The sequence below is a fragment of the Melospiza georgiana genome, chromosome 23 (genome assembly GCF_028018845.1).
Source record: "Melospiza georgiana isolate bMelGeo1 chromosome 23, bMelGeo1.pri, whole genome shotgun sequence".
NCBI classification, from domain to species: domain Eukaryota; kingdom Metazoa; phylum Chordata; class Aves; order Passeriformes; family Passerellidae; genus Melospiza; species Melospiza georgiana.
This window is the reverse complement of record NC_080452.1, coordinates 4,141,367-4,165,853: the sequence shown is the minus strand read 5'-3', so window position 1 is coordinate 4,165,853 and position 24,487 is coordinate 4,141,367. Positions and strand designations below refer to the sequence as shown.

The window sequence follows — 24,487 nt, the reverse complement described above, 5'->3', positions numbered from 1 at the left end:
GCCCCTGTGCCCTGCTCAGGTGAGGCCCCACCTGCAGAGCTGCCCCAGCCCTGGGCCCAGCACAGGAAGGAGCTGGAGCTGCTGGAGAGAGCCCAGAGGAGGCCACGGAGCTGCTCCAGGCCTGGAGCCCCTCTGGGAGAGCTGGGGATGCTCACCTGGAGAAGGGAAGGCTCTGGGGAGAGCTCAGAGCCCCTTCCAGAGCCCAAAGGGGCTCCCAGAGAGCTTGAGAGGGACTGGGGACAAGGCACGGAGGGACAGGACAAGGGGGAATGGCTTTTCACTGCCAGAGTGCAGGGATGGATGGGCTGTTGGGAAGGAACAGGGATTCCACCTGTGAGGGTGGTGAGGCCCTTGCCCAGGTTTTCCAGGGAACCTCTTGCTGTTCCATCCCTGGAAGTGTCCTAGGCCAGGCTGGACAGGGCTTGGAGCACCCTGGGATGGTGGAAGGTGTCCCTGCCGTGGCAGGGGTGGGAATGGGATGAGCTTTGAGGTCCCTTCCAATGCAAACCAGTCTGGGATTCTGTGGCACAGGGAGCTGGGTGCAGGGCCCAGCCCCTGCTCTGTGACACAGCAGATGTGCCCAGGGAGCCATCCTGGGGCATTTCCACCCTTTCTGCAGGCTGGAAAAGCACCAGGATCCCCCTGGGCAGCGGTGGCTGGAGGCACCGTTCCTGCCCAGCACCTGCAAAGCCCTTGGGATCTCTTGGGGTGCTCTAACGTGGCAGGAATGCCAAACGATGTGCAGGGCTGTCACCCACCCCCGCTGGCACTGAAGGTGAGAAGCTGATTTATTTTCACAACCTGCAAAGCCCTGGGGAGGTGGGCATGGCCAGGCTCAGCACCAAGGTTGGCTCTTTTCTGTCCCTGGCACTGTGACTTCAAAGTAAAGCGTTGGGACTCTCCAAAAGTTCACATCTTCCTGCAAGCCACGACAGGACCCAGTCCCATCCCACCACCTGCACAAGGAAAAACATCATTCTGGTCCCTTTTTTAATGCTGCTTGTGACCATGGTTGGCTCTTCTTTGGGGTGCAGGAGAAGCTGTGCTGTCCTTTGCACCCCAGCACAGCAGCCAGGAGGGGGGACAGGAGGGAGCTGCCAGGAGCAGTTATCTGATCCCAGCAGCTCCAGTGTAAACTTAGCATGGCCTTTTGGAAAATACTTGCTGTGGCAAAACACGCAGTAAATCACTGCTCCGAGTGCCAACAATATCTTGAGATTAGCAAATCTTAAAGCTCGCTTTAGGGTCGTGGGTTGGAGCCCTGCCAGTGTAACTGGGGGGGTCTCCCTCACCTCACACCCTCCAGCGCCCAGGGATTGCACCAAGCTGCAAATCCTTGCTTTTGGAAGAAGATGGGATAAAGTCCCGGGTCAGCAGTGAATGTGGGGTCCTGCAACCCTCTCCTGTGGATTCTCACCCTTTGCTCCCAAGGAGCAGGACTGACCCTCTGATTTCTTTGCCTTTTCCTTTCCAGACTACCCTGGAACATCCCCAGTTTCCTCTCTTATTTTATCAAACAAACTCAGCTCCCACCAGTTGCCCCGACCCTTTCCAGCATCATCCTGTGTTCCCTGGGACAAATCACTGTGACCTCCAGCCCCATCACCCTCCTCCTCCTCCCTCCCCAGAGCCCCCAGCACCCCAGCACTGGGCTTCCCACTGTGCTTCAGGGTAAGAATGCCCAGGATTTAAAAACACCCAGGAGGTGGGACCCTGGTGCTTCCAGAGAGGCCACAGATTGTCCAAGCTCAGCTGAGGGCTCATTCAGCCTGTGAGACAAAAAGAAGGTAGAAGCCCTTGGAACTGAGTAGGAAAAGGGGCATCAAGTACCTGGGAGCCCCAATCAGGTGCATTCCAATGGAAAATCACTACAGGCTCCTGCATCCTGCAGGAGATTGACCCCTGAAACACTTCCCAAGGACAAAATATCCTGGAGATGGCATTTTAACCCAGGATAAATCACTGGACCACCACAGGAGGTCCTAGGGAAATCCCAGGCCACACCTGAGAGTTGTGTGGCTCAACCCTTTCCAGGCCATTTTGTAGTCTGGATGCAGCTGTCTGTGTTGAGAATGCCAGGGAGGAAACCAACCCAGAGCAGCATTCCATCAAAGTTCAGGAGGAATGTGGGACTGAAACCCCAACTGCTGCTGTTCTTCCATCCATGCTGTTTGAGTGAACACCCTGATTTATTTCAGGTTTAGAGCTGCTGTCACTGAGTTCTCAAAAAGATTTGTGTTGGCCACAGGTCATTCCTGTTTGTATCAGGGAGAGCAGAAAAAGTTGCTTGTCAGAAGGACATTGTCAGTGTAGCTGAGCTCCCATTCCTTGTGGAAATATTATAGAATAAAAAGCTACCAAGGTCAAGTGCAACAGGAACACAGGCTGATATTAAAAATAACATTCCTGCTTATTGGCATTGTGGGACACCTGTGATGCTGTATGGAACTGTCCTCACAGTGCAGGGAAAATAATTCAGCAACAGCAGCTCAGAGCTGTGCCAGGGCAGGGTCAGGCTGGATCTCAGGAAAGGTTCTTCCCCAGAGGGTGCTGGCACTGCCCAGGCTCCCCAGGGAATGGGCACAGCCCCGAGGCTGCCAGAGCTCCAGGAGTGTTTGGGCAGCGCTGCCAGGGATGCCCAGGGTGGGATTGCTGGGGGGTCTGTGCAGGGCAGGGGTTGGGCTGGATGGTCCCTGAGGGTGCTCCCAACTCAGGGGTTCCTGTGATCCTGTGATCTGTGGTTGCCCCTGTGCCAACAGCAATGCCAGCCCAGCTGGAAGCCTGTAAGCTGAGATGTCCCCTGGCCAGAAAACAGCCTTGGAGCATTTGCCCTGTGCTGTATTTGCAGAGGGGCTGCAGCCCAGCATGAACCTTCCCTGCCCACCCATCACTGCACAAGCCTGCACTGCACTGTCTGCCCATCACCACGTCCATGAAATCCCAAAGGTGGGTTGAAGTATTTGGGGTTAAAGCCATGAGGTGCAAGGAAAAGTGGCCAGACTCTCTTTGTTTTCCAGTGCTTGGGAGCTTTGGAGCCTCCCATGCAACCACCATGGAAAAATTGGGCCCAAATCTTTTTCCATGCCAAAATGGGCCATTTTTTGAGTATGTGACTTTCACATGGGGGTCTCTGCACCCCAGCAATTGGAACATGGAGGGCTTTGGGCAGATAAAGGATGTGCCCTACTAAGAGATTGTGATTTTGGTGTTACCATGAGGGCTGACATCTCTTTTCCTTGCCCAGTCTGGGTCTGATATGCTCCTGGTTGTGGCTCAAAGTGCCCCAGCTGAGCCCCCAGCAGGTCCCTCTGCACCCTCAGGGAAGAGGAGCTGGCAGAGGAGCTCCATGGTTTCCTGTTTTGGGGTTCTGGAAGGGACCATGGAGCACGGAACAGGGCAGAGAGCTAAGCATCAATGGTAGGAACAGTGCAAACAAGAGTGTGCTGAACCCACACATCCTCAGCCCGAGAACCAACGTCCCGGGAGCCAGAAAACCAGGGGGGAAAGTCCCTCCAGTGAAGGTCACCTCTCCCAGGGAGATTTCTTTGCTCTAATGCCGCCATCCAGTGGGAGAAATTCCCTGGCATGGGAAAGGCTGGAAAAGAGGGCGTTGGGCTCCCCACCATCCTCGGGCTGCCCTCCCTGCCGGGGATGCTGCGGCTGCGATTCCACCCGGCGGTTCCGAGCCCCGAGCCCAGCCTGGGGCCGAAGCGGGAACCGGAGCTGCCCCGGCCCCCAGCGAGGGATGGGGAAGGAGGGAGGGAGGGAGGATGCCCTGGGTTGGGGAGGGAGGCCGGGAGGATGCCCTGGGCGGGGGCTGCCAGCCCAGAGGAGGAGGAGGGAGCCGAGCTGAAGCAGGGTCCGGGGAGCGATGAGGAGCCCCAGGGCGGAGCGGGCCCTCCCAGCGCTCCCGTCCCGTCCCGCGGGTATTTGCAGGCTGAGCGCACCGCGCCTGCAGAAAGCCGAATCCCAGCGCCTGTTCAGCAGCACCGGCACTTCGAGGAGGGAAAAGAAGCCGAACGCAAAACTCCCTGGGGCTGATCAGGGGAGCGAAATGACTTTGGCAGCGCGACGGGAGCGGGGGAAGCGGGGCGGCCCCGGGGCCCCACAATGCGCCCGTTTGTTGTCCCAGGGGCGGCCGGATTCCCGCAGAAAGGAGCTTTCAGTGGCAATACTCAAAAGTTCAACCTCTCTCAGCAACGCAAGGTTGGCTGGGTTGTGCAATGGCACAAAGGGACAGTGTTTCCCCAGGAGCGGGAGGTTCTGCGGCTGGAACGCGGCTTTTGCTCCCGCCTGAGCGGAATCGCGGCGTTATCGAGGCGGGATCGCAGTCAGAGACTTGCCTTAAAGGGAGAAAGCAGGGGGAAAAAATTCTGTTTATGAATTGAAATAATTTCGGGGGTTTTCTTCTGGCTGAAAGCAGAAGCTGTTTTCCTAAGGTGGCGCCAGTTTCCAGGAAGCAGGCGTATTTCTCCAAAATCCAGGGGAAACCCCCTAATTTTTGCTTTTCCCTTTGTGCCAAGAGGAAATTTGTCCTGGGAACCAGCCCTGTGCACAAACAAACACACTGTCCTCTCCTCCGAGAAGCACAAATGCTTTCCCACCCACTCAAAATTAGCCAGTAAAATGACTCCTGCACCAGCAATTCCCTGATAAGCCCAATGAGGAGGCAGCATCCTGGTTGAATCAGAGGCACGTGTCCCGGTGGGGATGAATTTTGGAAGCATCCACCACCTCTGCAAGCTGGCGAAGGCCATTCCTGGCGGCTGCAAACCCATCCTCGGGCTCCAGCCCACACTCGGCAGAGGAAGGGGAGATGTTGCAAAATAAATGAGATGAGGACATTTGGTGTAGGGAATCTGCTCTACAGCTGCAAACGGCCTCATGCCGGCACTGGGGCTGAGAACTGTGCACAGCTCATCACATCTGCAGTCTGATAACCCATAGCTGTGCCCGAGGTCCCTCTGCATGTTTAATTAAGATCATAGAAGATACTCATTACTTCAGTTTTTGGATCAGATAATTGTTTGGTTTGGAATGGATCTTAGTTACTGCATAAGCACTACCCAAAAACAGCAGAGGAAATGCTGATGGATAGGCTGAGAATGGGAAACTGGGATTTTTCTTTTAAAGATATCATTGTTTTTTAAGGGACTTTCCCTGTTGGCGTGTGCAGAGCAGTGAAACCACCCAGCAAAGCCGAGCAGCTCCACAGTGTCCTGGCATGCCCAGGACAGGGAAACCCCCGGATGGCAGCACCAGGACACTGCTCCTCCTTCCTTCAGTGGAGGCAGAGGGCAAGGAAAGGGCAAGGACACAGCACCTCTCAGTACCTCTGGGAGGGAGGATGAATCTCTGAGCGGCGAGGAAACGCCAGCCCGAGGGAAAGCACAGCCCAGCTGCCATGCCTGAGGGGTCAGGACGAGCTCGAAGCCCATGGCAGGGGATTGAAGCACAGTGGAGTCACCGGAGGGGGTGATGGGCTGGCTGCAGAGCGAGAGACACCAAACATCTGTACCCTGGAGACACATCTGAGACACATCTGTACCCTGGAGACACATCTGGGACACATCTGTACCCTGGAGGGGACGAGTCAGTGCTATCTCCGACCCCACAGAGGCTGTGCTGGGCACTGGTCCTGGCACTGGTGGGGTCCCAGGGAAAAAAGGGCTTGGAGGAGGCCGGGAGGCTGGAGCAGGATTTGGGCAATGCTGTAGCACTGGGGAATGAGTGTTCTGTGCCCTGCAATGGCAGGGCAAACCTTGTTCCAGGTGTCCATGCCCTGATGCCCACCCTGTGCCCCAGCCTAGGCCGGCTCCCCACTGGCATGGCCAGCCCCGTTTGAGGGGATGCTCAGCTCCCTCTGTGTCCGGTGCTCGGGGTGTCCCCATGCCCGATTCTCCTGGATGTCCCACGCCTGGCTCCTCCTGGCATCCTTACAACTGGGGTGTTCCCAGTTCCCCCATTCCCGCTGCCTCCATGACCACCGTGCCCTCTCAGAGCCAGATCCCAGAGCTCCCTGTGCCCCCGTGCCCGCTGCTCCTGCTCCTCTGCACCCAGGGCTTCCCGCCTGCCCCATTCCCGAAGCTCCCAGGACCCCATCCAGGTTCCTTCCAGGACCTCCGTGCCCGGCGCTCCCGACCCCTGCTCCCCACGGACTCTCATTCTCAGTCCTCCCCTTACCCACATGTCCTGTACTCCCGGATCCCCCATCCCGAGTTCCTCCTGGCATCCTCGGCTCCCTGCTCCCCTCATTCCCGATGCTCCCGGGCCCCCCATGCCCGTTTCTCCCGGTTTCCCGGATTACCCCGTCCCCAGCGCCCGCTCTCCCCGGACGCGTGTCCCGCGCCCGGCCGGTGCCAGGTGTTGCCCGGTCCCCGCTCCTCCTCCTCCTCCTCTCCGCCCCGTGCCGTCCCTCCTCCCCCGGGAAAGCGAAAGCGCGGAGGGCGGAAGCCGAGCCCTCCGCCAGCCCGGGCCGAACCGAGACCACCATGGCTTCTTCCCTGGGCAACTTCTTGAGACGGAGCCTGCGGCGCGCCGGCCGCAGAGGTGAGGGGCGGGAGGGGCTCCGGGAGGTGCCGGTGCCGGTACCGGTGTCAGGACAGGTCCATCCCCGGTGCCGGTACCGGTGTCAGGACAGGTCCATCCCCGGTGCCGGTGCCGGTGCCGGTGTCAGGACAGGTCCATCCCCGGTGTCGGTGCCGGTGCCGGTACCGGTGCCGGTGTCAGGACAGGTCCATCCCCGGTGTCGGTGCCGGTGCCAGTGTCAGGACAGGTCCATCCCCGGTGCGGCGGCTGCGGGAGCCCGCGGCTGCCGGCGGAGCGAAGACGGTCCCGGGGAAGCGGCGGCGGCGGCTCGGTCCCCCAGCCCTGCCCGTCCGCTCCCCCCCGCACGGAGCCCAGCTCGGGCCGGCTGCCCCGGGACTCGCCGCATCTCTTGCACCGTTCTCGGGGGTTCAGCCCATCCCGAGCGCTGCGCCCCATCTCCCGGAAACCCAGCCCTTCCAGCTGAGCCCACCCCAGGCAGCCGCAGGGATTCCCCGGCCCCACAGATCCCCTGTCTCCCCACAGCCCCGCGGAACGGGGATCGCAGGGCATGCCGTGGCATCTGCGACAGCCTGGAGGGGTCCGTGGGGGCACCCACGAGGGAGACGGCGCCACTCAGGACAGCTGGGTGTTGCAGAGCCTTCAGAAGGCGCTGCAGAAACTGGTCCTTTGGGATTTGTGATCTTTTCCGAGATACCGAAAGGATCATCGGAGTTTTCTGGCTGCCGTATCTCAAGGCAGAGCAGAGCAGGTTGGAGCAATCCATGGATTGGGGGGGCTTACAGCGCTCCCCTCCCCGTCTGTTTTGTGCTGGGTCTGGCTCCGCAAGAGCTCGGCGCTTCCCCATGTTCGATAAAGCCGAAGCCGGGGCAGGTGGGCACTGGGCGGCACGGGAGACAGAGCTCCCCCGCAAACCAGGTCGGGAGACCTTGGCACACCAGAGCTCGGGAGTTTTCCGGGAGGAAAGAAACCGGTTGTGCCACAGGCAGAGCGGGGCTGAGCGCAGCCCTGGGCGATAAGGAGAGCCCCAGCAGCCTTTGCCCTCTCCATGCCCGGGGGATGGAAGGTGAGCATCCACGTCACCGGAGCCACTTTCCATCCGGGAGCGGCCACAGCACCCCTGGCCACCCTCCTCCTTCCCTTCCTCGCAGGGCATGCTCTCACCCACTGCTGGGGGACTGGGGGGGCACCCCGAATCTTCCTGGCACTGTGGGCTATGGGAGAGTCATCGGCTCTCGTGAGCCCTGCCGGGCTGGGACAGCGCTGGCATCTCTGGTGCCACATCAGCCTGCCTGGCAGTTCACTCCTCACATCCCTGGAGCTCGTCTGCCAGCCCAGGGATGGAGTTGTGGTCTTGGAGGGATTCAGGCTCTGCCAGTGAGGGCTTTGCAGCCAGACCTGGTGCTGCTGGGGGATCCACACTTCCACAGGGGAGAGGCAGAGCTGTAGCCTGGCAAGGCCAGGCTCTCCAGAGCAGCAGGTTTGGCTTGTTTGCTTCTAAACCCCATGGACAAAATGCAAATGCAGTCCTTGCTGAAGAGCAGATCTGTCTTTCTATGAAATGCAGAATGAGACTGGATTGGCAGGAGTTAAGTGCGCTTTCATCTTGCCCTGGTGATGGGAAAACAGCCAATGCCAGTGTCCAGCGTGGATGGGGGACACCAGCAGCCCCCCCATTATTGGGAAAAAGGGCTCCCAATATTACCAGTTAGATTGTGCCTGGGCCAGTCTGACCCTCGCTGCTGGGCCAAAGGCAGCAACTGCGGTGTTTCACCGCAGAGATACCTTGGCTTGCTGGTGGTTGCAGCTGGGCACTGAACAAGTCCAGGCTTGTAAGGGACCCCGTTACCTCAGGAGGGATAGCTTCAGGCGATGGTGAAGAGAAAAAGGAGATGGATTCTGCTGGAGGGTTTAATGTCCAGAGGTTTATTCCATGGTTACAGAGGTCTGAACGTGAGGACCTGCTCCAACAGAATCCCGGCCGCATGGTCTGATCACCTTTTTAAGCTCAGGGACAGGGGGAGGGGAGGTACAGGTGAGCCACCAACCAGGTGAGAGGGGCAGGGTCTCAGGGGAAGATGACACCCAGACAGGCCAATGACCCCTGGGCCTGAGGGGCATCCTTTGAACTTGACCAACCACACGACGCCTTGCTGGAATGTTAAGTCTGAGTGACAGGACTCACTCAGCATGGGGGCAAGGGGGAAGGGAGAGAGGTATTGGCACACCTGGGAAAGTGACCTGGAAGGCCAAAATGGGACAATACAGCACACCACAACACCCCATGATACAGCCTTCTTCCCTGGGTTCCCCCCAACAAGAACCCCCTGCCTGGGCCACAGCTGGGAGCAGACCAAAGCCGTTGCTGGAGCATCCCAAGGAAGAGCAGGAGAAGCAATCTTGTGAACCTTTTTCCTGGCCTGGAGCCCCTCATTGGGCAGGTCCAGGATGGTCCCCAATGAGGATAAACCAGAGATATCTTCAGCCAGGTCTCATCCTTCACCTGCTGCAGAGGGTCCCCTTGGGGATGGATTTCACCTTGCCAAAGGGAAAGGACTTTGTGTGTGGAGGTGGGGCAGCCCCAGGGTGCACAAAGGGGGGGCTTTGAGCATCCCCCCACCCCAAGATGGGAAAGGAATTTCTGGTCCCTGGGAAGGAACATCCTGATGGCACCATGAGTGTCACCTCCTCCTATGAGCCTTCTGTTCCCAGTGACCTGGGATAAAGGCTGGACAGGTGATTCCAGACTGAAGGAAGCAGCTCTGGAGCTGGAGGGACATGTGGGCAGAGTGTCCACCAGCACTGCTTTTGGAGGAGGATGCCATCCATGGAGAAGGATAATGGGAATGGCCGATCACAGCCCTGCCTTGCCCTAACCAGCTGTGGCACAACTAGAAGAGCTCAGGGACAAACTCTGGGGTCTGGGGACAAACTCTGGGGTCCGGGGACAAACTGCAAGTGCCACTAATCTCATCCAGCCACATACTTATTTTCCTTGCTGTTCCTTTTAGGAGCAGCTCAGCTTTTCTGCTTCAGCTCCCCACCATAATCAGAGATGGGGCAGTTTCTGTATCAAGGACAAGGGAACAAGGTATAAAGGGAGGCAGAAGTGGCCTCTGGCAGAGGGAGGAGCTGTGGCCTGGCCTGGCTGCAGCCTCTGTCCAGCCCTCAGATCTCACTGTCCCACTGTGGCCATCCCAGGGCCCTTGGAGATGCTGGATGGGGCTCTTTTCCCTCCTATTCCTGGTTGTTCAGGGTGTGCCTGCTGATGCTTCCCGGCTGCCCTCCCCAACCAGCCCAACAGGAACTGGGTTGTAACCTCCAGGAACTGCTTTGCTTTGGTTTAGGGAAAACCCTCCAGCAGCTCATTTGCAATCTGCAGTTCCCAGGACACCTGGCAGGGAGAGGCTGGGATTCACCTGGCTGGAGCTTTAGGAGGTGCTCAGACAAGATCTGGGCTGTTTACTTGTTGCTGTTTACTCCTCCTAGGAGAATTAAATTAACTGCTATAAACACATTCCCACACCTCCCTGCCAATGTTTAATGCAGAGCCCATCTGCTCTCCTCATTCCTTGTGTCTGCTTTGCTCTGAGCATCCTTCTGCCCTCACTGGGCTGGGGCAAAGGAAGGCTGGAGGTGTCAGGATTTTCCCTAAAAGACTCATAAAAGCCGTTTCTCTTTCCTTTTCATGTCCCCATTTTTGGGGGCCAAAAGTCCTGGGCACGAGGGCCTGGTTCCCTTCAGCCAGTTCACATGTAACTCTGCAACTCCTCCCTTGCCCTCAGACCTTTTATTGCACTCTGATCAGATTTTTTTGGGGATCTTTTTGGTTTCAGAAGGAAAAGATGGGGCCTGTGCTGCAGACAACACCCCCCCACAGGCACCACAGGGGAAGCAGGGGGAGCGGAGCTCAGTCTTCTACTCTGCTGGACAGTTCTTCTTTGAGTACCTGGTGGTGGTGTCGCTGAAGAAGATGCCAGATGGACGTTATGAGCCCAAGATAACCTACCAATTCCCAAAGGTATTTAATGCTGTGTTTCTGATAAGATTAGTTTTCCACATTTAGAGGAGAAAGGGATGTTGTTCCTTCCCCATCATTAAAGCTATGGAAGGAGAAAGGTGCCCCATGCTCTTGAGTCACAGTCCCAGAGCCCAAGCCTTTGCCTATTGGAAAAAATGGCTCCCAATATTCCCAGTTAGATTGTGCCTGGGCCAGTCTGACCCTCGCTGCTGGGCCAAAGGCAGCAACTGCGGTGTGTCACCCCAGAGATACCTTGGCTTGCTGGTGGTTGCAGCTGGGCACTGAACAAGTCCAGGCTTGTTAGGAACCCCGTTTACCTCAGGAGGAATGGCTTCAGGCGATGGTGAAGAGAAAAAGGAGAGGATTCTGCTGGAGGGTTTAATGTACAGAGGTTTATTCCATGGTTACAGAGGTCTGAACGTGAGCAACTGCTCCAACAGAACCTCGGCCGCATGGTCTGATCGCCTTTTTAAGCTCAGGGACAGGGGGAGGGGAGGTACAGGTGAGCCACCAACCAGGTGAGAGGGGCAGGGTCTCAGGGGAAGATGACACCCAGACAGGCCAATGACCTCTGGGCATAGGGGCATCCTTTGAACTTGACCAACCACACGAGGCCTTGCTGGAATGTTCAGCCTGATTGACAGGACTCACTCAGCATGGGGGCAAGGGGGAAGGGAGAGGAAGCATAGGCGCACCTAGGGGAATGACCTGGAAGGCCAAAATGGGACATTACAGCACACCACAACATTTGCCTGCCCTGGGTTGGGGTTGCTGGGACCATCTGTCCCTCCCCGTGATCCCAGCCCAGGGCCACCACCCCAGGAGGAAACTCCAGGGGCTCTCCCTGGGCTCCTGTCCCAAAAGGGGAGACCACAGTGGGGAAATCACATCTCAGGGAGGTGGCGCAGGAAGAGATCACATTTGCAGAGGGTCCCTCTGCTTTGCCTCACTGTCCATGGGATTTTTGGGAGGTGCTTGTCCAGACATGTGCAGGCCCCTTCTGCATCACTAAGAGGCAGGGGTGGCTTTGGGGCAGACCCCATTCCACTGAATCCCACCCCATTCCTGGTGACAATGGGGACCCTCCATCTCCCTGACTCTTGGCATCGCTTCCACCCAGCGTGAGAACTTGCTGAAGGGCCAGAAGGAGGAGGAGGAACGTCTCCTCCAAGCCATCCCCCTCTTCTGCTTCCCCGACGGCAACAACTGGGCGCCCATCACGGAGTTCACCAGGTACCTGCCCCACCGCAGGCTCTGGGCTGGGGTCCCCACCCCTGCTGGGCTCCTGAGGGCTGGAGGGAGCAGCCCAGCCCAGCCCAGCCCAGCCCAGCCCAGTCCATCCAGCTCCTCCCAGCCCCATGTTTTCTCTCCTTGCAGCGAAACCTTTTCCTTTGTCCTGACCAACGTGGATGGCAGCAGGAAGATTGGCTACTGCAGGCGGCTGCTGGTGAGCCCTGCCCTCCCCACACCCACGGGGGGTGTCAGTGTCACCCCCTCCCCATGGGGGACACGTCACCTCCCACCAGGTTCAGCTCCTCAGAAAGCCACCGGCCTTGGCCACAGTGATGGGGAGCAGCAGGAGGGGACACAGAGGGGTTTCTAGAGCTCTCTGCTGAGCCATGGCTCAGATGGAGGAGACAATGAGTGTTCACAAAGCCTGTGGATGTGGGGGTACGGTTTAGGGGTGGATGTGGTGGTGCTGGGCTGCTTTTGGACTTGGAGATCTTGGAGGGCTTTTCCAAACTTAACAGTTCTGTGATTCCCCACGGGCTTCCACAGCTTGCCTGGCTCCTTTCCCATGGCTGCAAATCCCACTTGGGATCAGGATGGGAATGTCAGTGCATCCATCCAGGTACCAAGGAGCTAAGAGCCCTCAGCCCCATCCCCAAAATCTGCATCTGAGCAGCGGCTGTTTCTCAGCTCATGGGTTTGACCAGCTCAGGGGCTCTGAGATGCAATGGTCTTCTCTGGCTGCTGCTTTGAACAGGGACATAAATCCAGGAGGACATCCCTGTGCCACAGCTGGATCCACCACCCCTTCATCCTGGTGCACCTTCCCATTTCAGCATCCAGGGATGAGCTCAGGCTGTTGGAACTGGATGTCTGGAGGGCTGAAAAGAGCAAACAGACCCAGGATAATCCAGTTGGAAAGGGAAAAAAGAAGCCAAAGAACTCATCCCAGTGGCCCCTGTTGCAGCAGGAGGCAGGATTAACCCCAAGGACGGTGGGGCAAGGTGTCTTGGAGAACATGTGCCTGGGTGGGAGGACAGTTTGCAAATATGCCAAAGGACTTTGCACCAAAATAATTAACAGCTTAGGCACCCAAATCACCTCCTCTGGGCACCCCCTGCTTTTCCAGCATCAGCTGCATCGTTGGCCTCAGCCCTAGCTTTGAAAATCTCCCAGTCAGTGATGGGGAATTTGAGGGGAGCCAGTGAGGATCCCTTTTGGAGAGTTTGGTGCAGGGGGCTGGGAGATGCTCACATCCTTTTCCCACACTCTTGCAGCCATCCGGGCGTGGTGTCCGACTCCCCGAGGTTTTCTGCATCATCAGCTGCCTGGGCTGCTTTGGGCTCTTCTCCAAGGTAGGGACGTGGTGGCTCTGGCCCGGTGGTGGCCCTGGCAGCTGCTCCTTTATCTGCTGGGGATCCCCAGCTCACATCTGTCTCACCCAGATCCTGGACGAGGTGGAGAAGAGGCGCCAGATCTCCATGGCAGTGATCTACCCCTTCATGCAGGGCCTGCGGGAGTCGCCCTTCCCCGCCCCAGGGAAAACTGTCACCATCAAAAGCTTCATCCCCGAGTCGGGCACAGAGGTGGGTGGGGACCCGGGGGCATCTCCTGGTCCACACCTGGGAGCAGCTTCCACCCTGCAGCACCCAGGGGTGCTGACCGCAGGGCAGGGCAGGGTGGGTCAGGCTGCCAGGGGCTTGGGAAGGGGGCAGTTACCTCTCCCTGATCCAGGAGGAGAGCAGTGAGGATGAGGATGGAGCCCATTGCAACCTCTGCGGCTCCCCCAGCCTGAAGCTGGAGCTGCTGCACAAAAGCCTCTCCATATTCTGTGTTGGGACTTGCCTGGCCCTGATGTCAGAGCAGGATTTGTGCCAGGGGCTGGGAGCTGCTCCCGAGCCAGCGCCTGCTCCTCGGGCAGGCTGGGGAGCACAGTGGTGCCAGGGCTGGCTTGGGCTGCAAATTCCTTCCCAAAAGAGGTGGTCAGGCACTGGCACCGCCTGTCCAGCGCAGTGGTGGAATCACCATCCCTTGAAGTGTTCAAAACACGTGAACGTGGCACTTGGGGATGGGGGTTGGTGGTGAATGTGGAGTTCATGGTCTTAGAGGGCTCTTAGGGGGCTTTTCCAGCCCTGATGATTCCATGGTTGCATGATTATACTCCTCTCCATACCACTCTGCACCCCAGGCAGGTGCAGGTGTGTGACAAGCCCAGTCTTCTCATGTAGAGAAAAGATTTGATCCAGGCATGGATGAGATGATCTCATTGCGCCCACACAGCCCAGACTCGCATAGGCAGAGCTTTTTAATTTGCTTTTTCTTTTCTTGTGGCCAAGCCAAGCTGGAAAAATAGGTAAGATCCACTCTGGCACTGGGCAAATTCTCCTCAATGCTGAGCATCCCGTGGATGTGCCAGAGAGGGCCTGAAAGCAGGATCCCTGCTCTCCAGAGCAATTTAGCAGCTGGTGATCTGAGCAATTTCCTAATCCAGGGAGCTTGTGCAAGACTTTTTGCAGGTTGCTCAATGCTCTGTCCCAGGGCCATGGTTGGAAGCACAGCCTGGGCTGCCAGAGGGAGGAGGAATGAGGATGTTCTTCGAAAGAGCTGCACTCTGGGGCTCTGGGCAGGGTCTGGAGCAAGGAGATCACTGAGACCAGGAAAGGAGGGGAAATAAATGCTGGGTACTGCATGGCTGAGGTGGGGATGGGGCAGGGTTTGTGCTGGAAAGGGGCTGTGGAGCCCAGCCAAGCCTGATGCTGCTGGCTGGAAAGATGCTGCCTTGCTGGAAAAGCATGTGGAGAAGGGGATTTTTGTCCTGAAGGATGGGGAGAAGGGCCAGGACTGTGTCATAAGCTGCACATTCCTGTTAACCCTTCAGTACTCACCAGGTCTGGCTGCCATGGGGATTGATGGAATTGGGAGGCTCGTGGGCAAATGCAGCTGCCTGCAAACATCCATTAGGTCCCTCACTTTTGGGGCATCTTAGCCAGGAATTGCCAGGCTGGCCCTGCCAGAGAGACTGTAGAGGAAGGTTTTGTGGCATTTGCAGGAGTCATGCCTTCCCCACTCCTCCCTTTGCTGGCAGCTCACAGATGACCTCTCAGACACTGAGATGGGACATGTCCCTGCCACCCTCTGCCAGGCACTTGGGAGGACTGGAGAAAAGAGGCATTTGGGTTAAAAATCCAGTGCCCAAATAAAGAGCCCCACAGTGCTCATCACTGATGGCTTCCCTGAGCTCTCAGTGCTGCACAGGCTGAATCCCCTGGCAGGGTGAAATGGAGTTTGTCCCTTCTGCATGGACACGGTGCAGATGCTGCCACACTGGGTCATGAATTGCTCCCAAATCACCTTCTCAGGAGGCCAGGGCAGGACGGGGGAGTGTTGCTCCTCCTAAGCTGGGGTTCCGTGGCTCTTCCTCGGCAGCTCATCGAGCTCACGCGGCCTGTGGACGCCCACCTGGAGCACGTGGAGTTCCAGGCTCTGCTCCAGCGGCTCAGCCCTCACCTCATCCTGCACATCTTCGCCTCTGCCATGCTGGAGCGACGGCTCATCTTCCTGGCCGAGGAGCTGAGGTGGGTCCTGATCTCTTGGTTATGAAAACGCCCTTGCAGTGGCACAGGGCACAGCAGAGCTGGGGGTGGGATGTTCCCTCCTCGCTCCGTGGTGTCACTGCTGGCTCCTGTCCCACAGTGTCCTGTCCCAGTGCATCCACGCCGTGGCTGCTCTGCTGTACCCCTTCACCTGGGCTCACACCTACATCCCCGTGCTGCCCGAGTGCCTGCTGGACACTGTGTGCTGCCCCACGCCCTTCATGGTCGGCATCCAGATGCGGCACCTGCAGCGGGTCCTGGAGCAGCCAATGGAGGAGGTATTTCACCTGGAGGGGAGGGCAGCTGCGTGGAGCCATCAGTTCATCCGTGTCCCCGGGTCTGGCTTGGCGCTGGGGCTCTGACTGTGCCCTTTTCCCATCCAGGGAGGCTGGAAATGAGGATATATTCCATGTCCCCTCCTGTTGGCACTTGGGGTGTTACCTCCACATTCTCCTGGGAGCTGCCCTGCCCCTGTGCTCCAGGAGCTGCTGTTGGGGTCATCCCAGTCTTGAAGCAGCGGAAAGCTGTGTGGGGATAAGCCACCAAACCTGCAGCAAAAGTTGTCCTTGTGGGAAATGCCCTGGTGCCCCTTGCCCAGGTCCCTCTTGCAGACAGGGGCTGATCCCTCTCCTGCCACCCTCACGGGCTGGTGACACACCAGTCCCATCCCAAAATGGGTGGGAGGAAGCCCAGGTGCCTTGGCAGGGCTAAAGCTGCTCCCTCCCCTCTCTCTTTCAGGCTCTGATAGTTGATCTCTGTGAAGGGAAGATCATCCGGGCGGTAGGTCCTCCCTTCCTCCTGGCTGGGGCTGGGGGTGCTTGGATAACCCCAGGAGGGCCTTTTCTCCTTTGTGCCAGCTACCTGGCAGCTTCCACATCTTTAAATGGCTTCAAACTGCCAGAGGGCAGGGTTAGATGGGTTTTTGGGAAGGAATTCTTCCCTGTGAAGGTGGTGAAGCCCTGGCCCAGATTGCCCACAGAAGCTGTGGCTGCCCTTGGATCCCTGAAAGTGTCCAGGGCTAAGTTGACTAGAGCTTGGAGCAATGTAGTCTAGTGTAAAATGTCCCTGCCCATGGCAGAGGGTGGAATGGGATGAGCTTTAAGGTCCCTTCTAACCCAAACCTCTCTGGGATTTTTGTGGTTCTATGGTTTTGGGGGCAGAGCCATCTTCAGTGCCACCCTCCCAGGGGGAACATCCCAAGTGGGGATGTCTACAGCCACTGCTCCTGGCTTTGGAGCCAGAACAGCAGGGTCCATGCCCTGGATACCCCACACCCACATCTCTGCAGGACATTGTGATGATGATTAATTAATGAGCTTTGAAAGCCCCTCTGGTGGGCTGCACCATCCCTGGCCCCCTGAGCTGGATTCTCTCCAGTGCTTCACGGCCCCATTGCTTTCCAGGTGGGGGATGAGGAGGAGATCCTGCCTGGGAAGCTGCAGAATGAGATGCTGACATCTCTGAACAGGCACAACAACAACAACAACGAGCACAGTAAGGATGTCTGTGATGGTAAAAGAGCCCTGATCTGCCCTCTCCATGGCTAGAGACTTCAGCCAAGGGATTTTCCTAAAGTCACCTGGTCTGGGATGTTTCTGCCCCTATTTGCAGGGGTAATCCCTTGGGTTTTCTTCTCTCCTTTTAAAAATGAGAGCAGGAACAGATAATTCTGCTGGCAAAATGGATTTTTGCTAATATTTAGAACATTAAGATGCTGCCACCCTGGAATGGTTCCCTCAGCAAAATTATTCTGATCCTTGATTAGTGGCGGAGGAAGGCTCCAAGCAGTAACCCCTGGGGATGCAGGCACAGACCAGGTTAGCAGGAGGCCATGCTGTGTGTTCAGGGGTCTCATCCCCACCTCTCGTGCTCTGTGTCCCCCAGCCTCGGAGCAGGTGAACGCCCTGGTGTCGGAGGCCTTCGTGCAGTTCTTTGTGCGCCTGGTGGGGCACTATGGCTCCCACATCAAGTGGGGCAGGAGTGGCTCTGGCAGCTTCCAGGAGCGAAACTTCTGCAAGGCCATGGCCTCCAAGAGCTGCCGCCGGCTCCTCAAGAAGTTTGTGAAGACAAACATGTTCTCCCTATTTATTGAGGAAGCGGAGAAGAGCAGGATCCCCCAGGAAGGTAATGGTCCCATTTCTCACCCCTGCCCTGTGGGGTGGGCTCTGCGGAACCCGGGGCTGGTTGGTTTGGGGGCAGAGATGCTTCGTGCCTGGTGAGGGGTGGGATGCAGCCTGAGCTGAGGGTGCTCAGGGCACTGGGCAGATCCTGTTTGCTCTCAGTGGCCTCATTTCTCCATACCTGTCACACAAAAAATAAATCCTCATTTGTGACTCCCCATCCCTGGAAGTGTCTAAGGCCACTTTGGATGGGGCTTGGAGCAAACTGACTGGACTGGAAGGTGTCTCTGCCCAGGGCAGAGTTTGAAATTGGATTACCCTTCCAACTCAAACCAGCATGGGATTCTGGACTCTATGATTCATTTTAGATCTTGTCCCTCACCTGGAGCTGGGGCTGGCTCACTGAGGGCTCTGTGTTGAGGCAAACAAGTGGCAGCAGCACCAACATTTGGCTTGGGCACAGCAGCAGCTGCCAGGAGTCTGACTCAGCTCAGCCCCTAACTCTGTGGCAGCAGGGCTGCTCCTTCCCCCTTCCTGGGGATTTGCAGGGCACAGGGCAGAGCTGAGCCTCCTCCCAGCCTGGCACATGGACAAATGGGCAGCGCAGGTGGAGGAAACCACCCAAAAACTGTATTTCTGGATGAGACATCCTGGGCTGGGATCTGCCACCCCACCTGCTGGTACTGCCTCAGCTGCTGCTTCTCTGCCCTTTCATGTGAGACCTTACGGGGCAAACCTGGGGAGAAAGAGAGGCACAGCACAGTGCCTGTTTTCTTATTGTATTCCCAGCCTACATCACCATTCTGGTGTTTTGCTGGGTCTGCTGCTTTCTCCCTTCCTTGCTGGTGGGAAACACAAAACTGAACAGGAGTGAACATATGGGTTAAAGCCTCTGGCTAACCCAGCATAATAAAGCCTATTTTGGGTGAGAGGGATGGGTGGCATTGCAACCACCCCCATTTCATAGACTTACAGAATCCCAAAATTCCAACAAACTGGGTTGGAGGGACCTTTAAAGGGCATCTCGTTCCACCCCTGCCATAGGCAGGGACACTTCCCACAATCCCAGGTTGCTCCAAGCCCCATCCAACCTGCCTTGGACTCTTCATTTCCACATTTGCCCCAGGTCCTTGGTGGGTGCAGGTGTCTGTAACCCAGGATGGCTTGGGATAGAAACACTTCCCAGGATTCAGGCTGGGCAGCCCTGTATCCCCCATTCCAAACACCAGCACCTCACCCATGACCTTTTTTCCTCCACAGCATATTTCCAGAAGAAAATAATAGAGTACCATGAACAGAAGAAGCACAGAAAGGACTCCTGAAGTTCAGAGTGGGAGAAGGGGAGCAGGATTGGGATTGACACATCCCTGCCAGCAGCACCATACTGGACTCTGTTCCTGCCCACCTGGCACTCCTGGGCAGCACTGAGCACCCTTTCTCTCTCAGGGCACCATTGCACTGGAAAACTCTTTGCACAGAACCAGCACCAGGCTGGGATTTCCTTCCCACTCTTGGTTGCTCCAGGGACAGATTGTGACTCCCAGTGCTTGGCCCTGCACAGCTCTTGTCCCCCAACAGCTCACACAGAGCGAGGGCAGCCAGGGCTGGCTGCAGGACAGCAGGGGTTTGGAGTAATTATTAGAAGGGAGAAAAAAAAGGGATGAGTAGGAAATAGTGTTACTTCTCATTAAAACAAACCAGGGGTTTGCAAATAAGGAACATCCCATTGCACAGTTCCTGAGGGTTTGTTATTAACAACTGGTTTATATTGTTTTAATTTATATTGTTTTATTAAGCCATTGTTGAACACCAGCAGGAGCAGTTGGGGGGGATGGTGTTTGTGGTTTCCTCTCTTGCAGCTACTGCATCACTGGTGCCACACAGAGCCAAGTTTGGCTTTCTAAGGAAACAAAAATACTCATTTCCAGCAGGTTATTTATTTGTGCTGGAGCAAACTGTGAAGGCCACATGGCTGTGGGGGGTCAAGGGGAAACAGCTGATCAACAGCTTCAGGGAGGGAGGAAGGATTTGTTCCATCCCAGAGTAAAACGTGTCACCATCCTCCTTGGGTCTGATTTTGGTGCCAACTTCTCTTCAAACCTTGAAATTCCTCTCTGAAATGTGAGGCCAGCAGCAGATTAAAGCTAAATGACAGTTCTGCTTTCTGAACACACTCACCCAGGAAATACATATTGCAGCAGGGAGGCTGTGCTGGGGCTGCAGATGTGACTGGTCCCATCCACAGAAACCCAACCCAGGTACTTCTGCCAGCAAAGGCTATCAAAATATCAAAAATATCCTGGAATCATGGGATCTCAGGCTGTTTTGGGATGGGAGGGATTGTTCATGACCACCCAGTTCCACCCCCTGCCATGAGCACACCTTTCACCAGCCCAGGCTGCTCCAAGCCCCATCCAACCTGGCCTTGGACACTTCCAGGGATCCAGGGGCAGCTGCTCTGTTGTGCCAGGGCCTGCCCACCCTCACAGGGAACAATTTCTCCCCAGTACCCCATCTAACCCTGCCCTCTGCCAACGGGAATCCATTCCCCTTGTCCTGTCACTCCAGGCCCTTGTCCACAGTCTCTCTCTGCCCTTCTTGTGGTTCCCTCAGGTACTGAAAGCACACACTGAGGTCACCTCAAAGGTTCTCTTCTCCAGACTGAACAACACCAATTCTCACCTCTCCTCACAGCAGAGCTGCTTCATCCCTCTGACCACCTTGATGCCTCCTCCCCTGGCTCCAAATCAGTTTAACACAACTTCTGCAGTGCTGCTGGGAGCTCCAGTGGGGGATTTAGCACAAGAAGTGAAATCCACCAGGCTGCCAGTTGGCTTTTACTCTCTGAGCTGGGCAACATCCACCCAAACAAGAGAGATAAAGGATATTTATTTTTGAACCCTTCGTCCAGGCAGCCTCAAATGTGACAGAAACACGGCTGGACACAGGGCACAAGCAGCAGTGAAAATCTCCAACCCTGCTGAAAGAAAATTGTCAATTTGTTGTTCAGCCTCCACATGTGTTTGGAGGGGGAGCAGGAATTATATGTTAGGAAAAAAGGGGATTTTTGGCACTGGAGGTGTCTTCTCTGGCTCCACAAGTTCCCCCTCATGGGTGGAGAGAGCACAGGGTTAACTACAGGAAATTAAAGGTTAGTGGTTTTGTTCTGGGGGGGGCGGTTTATCATATTTATTTTTCAAAGTTCAACTGACAGCAGAAAATGGTGCGGAAAATCAAGGGCACATACCACAAACAATCCCTTTGAAAAAGGCCACCCTGCCTCACTCTTCTCCTGCTTGTTCATTATGTTGTGAGGAGATGTCAAACCTTTTGTTTGTGAAGCCAAACACCATCTCATTGAGAAATTGGGAAGTGGTCATCGTTTTGGGAGTAGTTCTTTTGGAAACAATTACAAATCACCCAGGGGACTGGACTGTGTGATTGCTTAATTCCTTCTGGAGAAAAAACCGACAGTTTATTCCTCAACTGCTGAAAACAGATAAACAAAAATGCATCCTTAAATCAAAAAACATATAAATTTTCAAATGCAGTCAGTGCTCCAGCTGCTAGGCTAGGGTTTACTTCAGCTTCAGAAGGGCAAGAGCTGCCTTAGAATCATCAAGTCCCAGAACGGTTTGTGTTGGAAGGGACGTTAATGATCACCCAGTCCCATGGCAGGGACATCTTCCACCATCCCAGGGTGCCCCAAGCCCCATTCAACCTGGCCATGGGCACTGGCAGGGATGCAGGGGCAGCCACAGCTGCTCTGGGCACCTGTGCCGGGGCCTCACCACCCTCACAGAGAGGAGTTTCTTCCTAACATGCCATCTAAAAATCTCCTATTTTAATTTAAATCAATTCCTCCTTGTTATATCACTGTTTCCTTGTGTAAAAAGTCACTCTCCTTTTTTATAGGTATTTGCTGAGTTCTGGCTTTAATACCCTCCCTTTAATGCCCAAAGGGTGGACAGACTGTTTGCTGGGGACACCCTGGCAAGGCTCAGCTGGGACTGCTGGGAGCAGGGACACTGGGGCTGGGTCACATTGCAGCACATCAGCACAACCCACTGTGTATTTTTAAATCCTTCTTCCTGCTCGAGATTTGCCCAACACTTGATCCAAGCCTACAACAGTAAATAAAACAGCGCCAAGAAATGTTTCCCTGAATTGGAAAGAGCTCATCTATTCTGCTAAATTGTTAACATAGTTCCCAGCAGAGCACTGGCCAGCTCACACCATCCAAACAACTTGGGGCCTGGCTGGCAGGCAGCTCAGCCCCTGCTATGCAGCTGCTCTGGGGAAGATAATTTCATGCTCTGGCATGTGTCACCCTCTGCCAGTGGCCTCGGTGCCAGCAAACAGTGCTGGGAGGGTTCACCCTGCAGGAGCCAGCACAGGGGTGACAGCCCAGTGCTTCCCACTGCTCCCACCCTGCTCCCAGCCCACCTGGCCATAACCTCTGAACTGCTGTAGTCCTCACCCTCTGGAAATGATTAAACTCCTCTGCAGCTCCATTCCGCACTCACAGCTGGGTCACAGCAGCACTGGAGGTACCTGGGGCAAGCTGGGTAGGATGGGAAGAGAAAAACAGTGCTTTGAAACAAAGCTGAGGCTTTGGTGACACGGAAAGAGGCCCTGAGGTGTCCTGACCTGCCCCTTTCCTGTGTTAAACTCCTTATCAGAACAAGGGAACTCTTTCAGCAGTTCTTAAAGAGCCAACACAACACCCAGTGGAAATTTCCAGCTTCTCTTTACAAACTGAGAGGAAAACCTGAAGAGCAGAACTTTGTTTTAGCAGGGCGTGTTCTCATTCCCAGGTGCTGCTGCTGCAGAAGTTCCCCCTCCTGTCTTCTCAACACAACAGAAAATTAAAGGGCCCCATCATGAGATCAGGCTGAGCCCACAAATCCCTGGTGCCCATCCTCAACCCCACAAGCACAACTGAGGTGACCCATGGCCACAAACAAGGCAGGTGGAAAGGTCTTTTATTCCATTATCTGTCACCAAACCCAGAGCCATAGCAGCACTTTAGAGGGCTTGGATTGCTAGCAGTGACTGTTCCCTGATATCACTGAAACTACATCAGCAGAGAAATGGAACTTTTCCTTGGCTGGAGGCATCCAAAATTCCAGGGAGTGAAAAGCTCAGAAAAAGGTGTCCTACTGCATTTCTTGAACAGCAACAGGCTTTAGCTTTGCACATGGAAGTCTGGTCCTGCACAGCCTTTTAAAGGCTTTGGTTCTTCTCCAGTCTTAAGTATTAGTAACAAATTATTTGGAGTGGCCTAATCTTAAACCCTGAGGACGGAGAGCAGGAATCTCCTTGTTTACATGGGTGAGCACGGAGGTGTTTGGTTAAAGGCCGGACTTGACAAACCAGCAGACTGATTCTGATTCAAGGAAATCACACTCCAGGGAGGGACTTTCCAAGCAACAGTTCTGCACCCACTCTATGCTGATGAAAGGAAACACGTGATTTGTAAAGGGAACGTTCAAACCCTTCCACTCTCTTCCCTTGCAGACTTACCTGCTGCCCTTGAAGGACGGTAGCAGAGACTGCATTGTCCAGATCAGCCCTTTCCCACTCACTGCTGTTAAAACTCAATGAGTTCCCTGAATTCCACTTATATCTAAAAATGTCATTCTAGAGCTGTCACCTCACGCATGGAAATGCTCCTGGCACCAAGGTACTTGGAGCAGAGCTCCAGGACATGGGGGAGCTGCCCCAGGTGTATCAGGATGCAGGAATCCAACCCCCACCCAACAGAGCCAGGTCCCTCAAGAACCTTCAGCTGCTCTTGCCATAAAACTGCTGCTCACAAGATTCCAAGTGGGAGGGCAAAGGTGGAGTGGGGAAGCCATACAGGAGTCTCCTCATCCCAAGCACGTTCCTGATTCCCCCAGTGCCCCCGGGCTGACACATGACCCCCACCTCACCTGCTGACACGGTGCCCCTCCATGGGAAGGAACCAAGACTCTTGCAAGCACAGAAGCCACGAGACTGGGCACTTCCTGTGCCAAGGCTGGGCCGAAGGACTTGGCACCTCTGCTCCACGTGCTAGCACAGCCCAGCAGGGCCAGCCTGGGCTGTCCCCACAAACACTGCAGCCACTAAAGCAGAGCCACCTTCCTTCATGCTCCCTCCAGTCCTGTCCCTGCCAGGACACAAAGAAGCTCAATCTCTCAGTCCACAGCAGCCAGACACTGAGCGCTGCCCGGGGAGAGGGCACAAGGGTTTCAAACCTCTCCAAGCACTGCAGGAACTGAGTTTTCTCTCCACTTCCTGAGCACAGTTTCTAATCACTGGGGTATCACAGGAAATCCACATCAGCCCTTACAGGAGCTCAGTGAGATTTTGATTTACTGAGGTGTGAAGATTTTTGGTTCGGATTTTTTGACCATGAGCTGTGTTTAACTCCTTCAGAGCCATGTCATTGTCCACATGCACTGCCTTGGCCTGAGCTCCCAGTACAGAGGATTTCCTTCCCACCTTCAGAGGGATGCTCCATGGTTAGAGGGCTGGCATTTCAGACATGGGATCCAACATTCCAGCTGTCTGCAGCAGCTTCCCCACAGCCAAGGCAGATCCTGCTCAGAGTCACTCCCTGCTTGGTACTTCAGCCCCTTTGCTCGGGGGGAAGTTCCCCTCAGTGCCAGGGCCTGTGGCACCATGTGAACTTCATTATCATGCAATTAAACCCTCCATTAATCTTAGTGTCCCTCATGCAGTTCATGACAGTTAAAATTGTATGAAAACAATGACAGAAAAAAGAAACCCAAACTTACTGCACTGTATAGCAAGCAAAGCTCTCAGAAATCCTGGAATGACACGATCCACATAAAAGCACTGGAAAACTACTCTCTAAACCACAGCCAGGTTTGTCATTCCAAGTCTAAGCACGACAGAGCAACATATACATCTCAAGACAACTGTTGCTCTCAGAATTCTTATTTATTAAGAGCAGAAAGGAAATTTTG

At 55.6% G+C, this 24,487-nt stretch overlaps 1 protein-coding gene across 1 annotated transcript; it reads left to right on the top strand.

The window, feature by feature from the left end:
* Positions 1 to 5,889: 5,889 nt before the first annotated feature.
* Positions 5,890 to 19,503, top strand: DENND2D (DENN domain containing 2D). The gene is given in 15 exon segments (XM_058039784.1): positions 5,890 to 5,941; positions 5,944 to 6,296; positions 6,298 to 6,370; positions 6,373 to 6,549; positions 10,383 to 10,567; positions 11,688 to 11,800; positions 11,945 to 12,014; positions 13,075 to 13,152; positions 13,243 to 13,383; positions 15,224 to 15,372; positions 15,491 to 15,668; positions 16,129 to 16,170; positions 16,794 to 16,884; positions 17,275 to 17,514; positions 18,771 to 19,503. Coding segments are annotated over 15 exon segments (2,004 nt in total). The 3' UTR covers positions 18,833 to 19,503.
* The last annotated feature ends 4,984 nt before the right edge of the window (positions 19,504 to 24,487 follow it).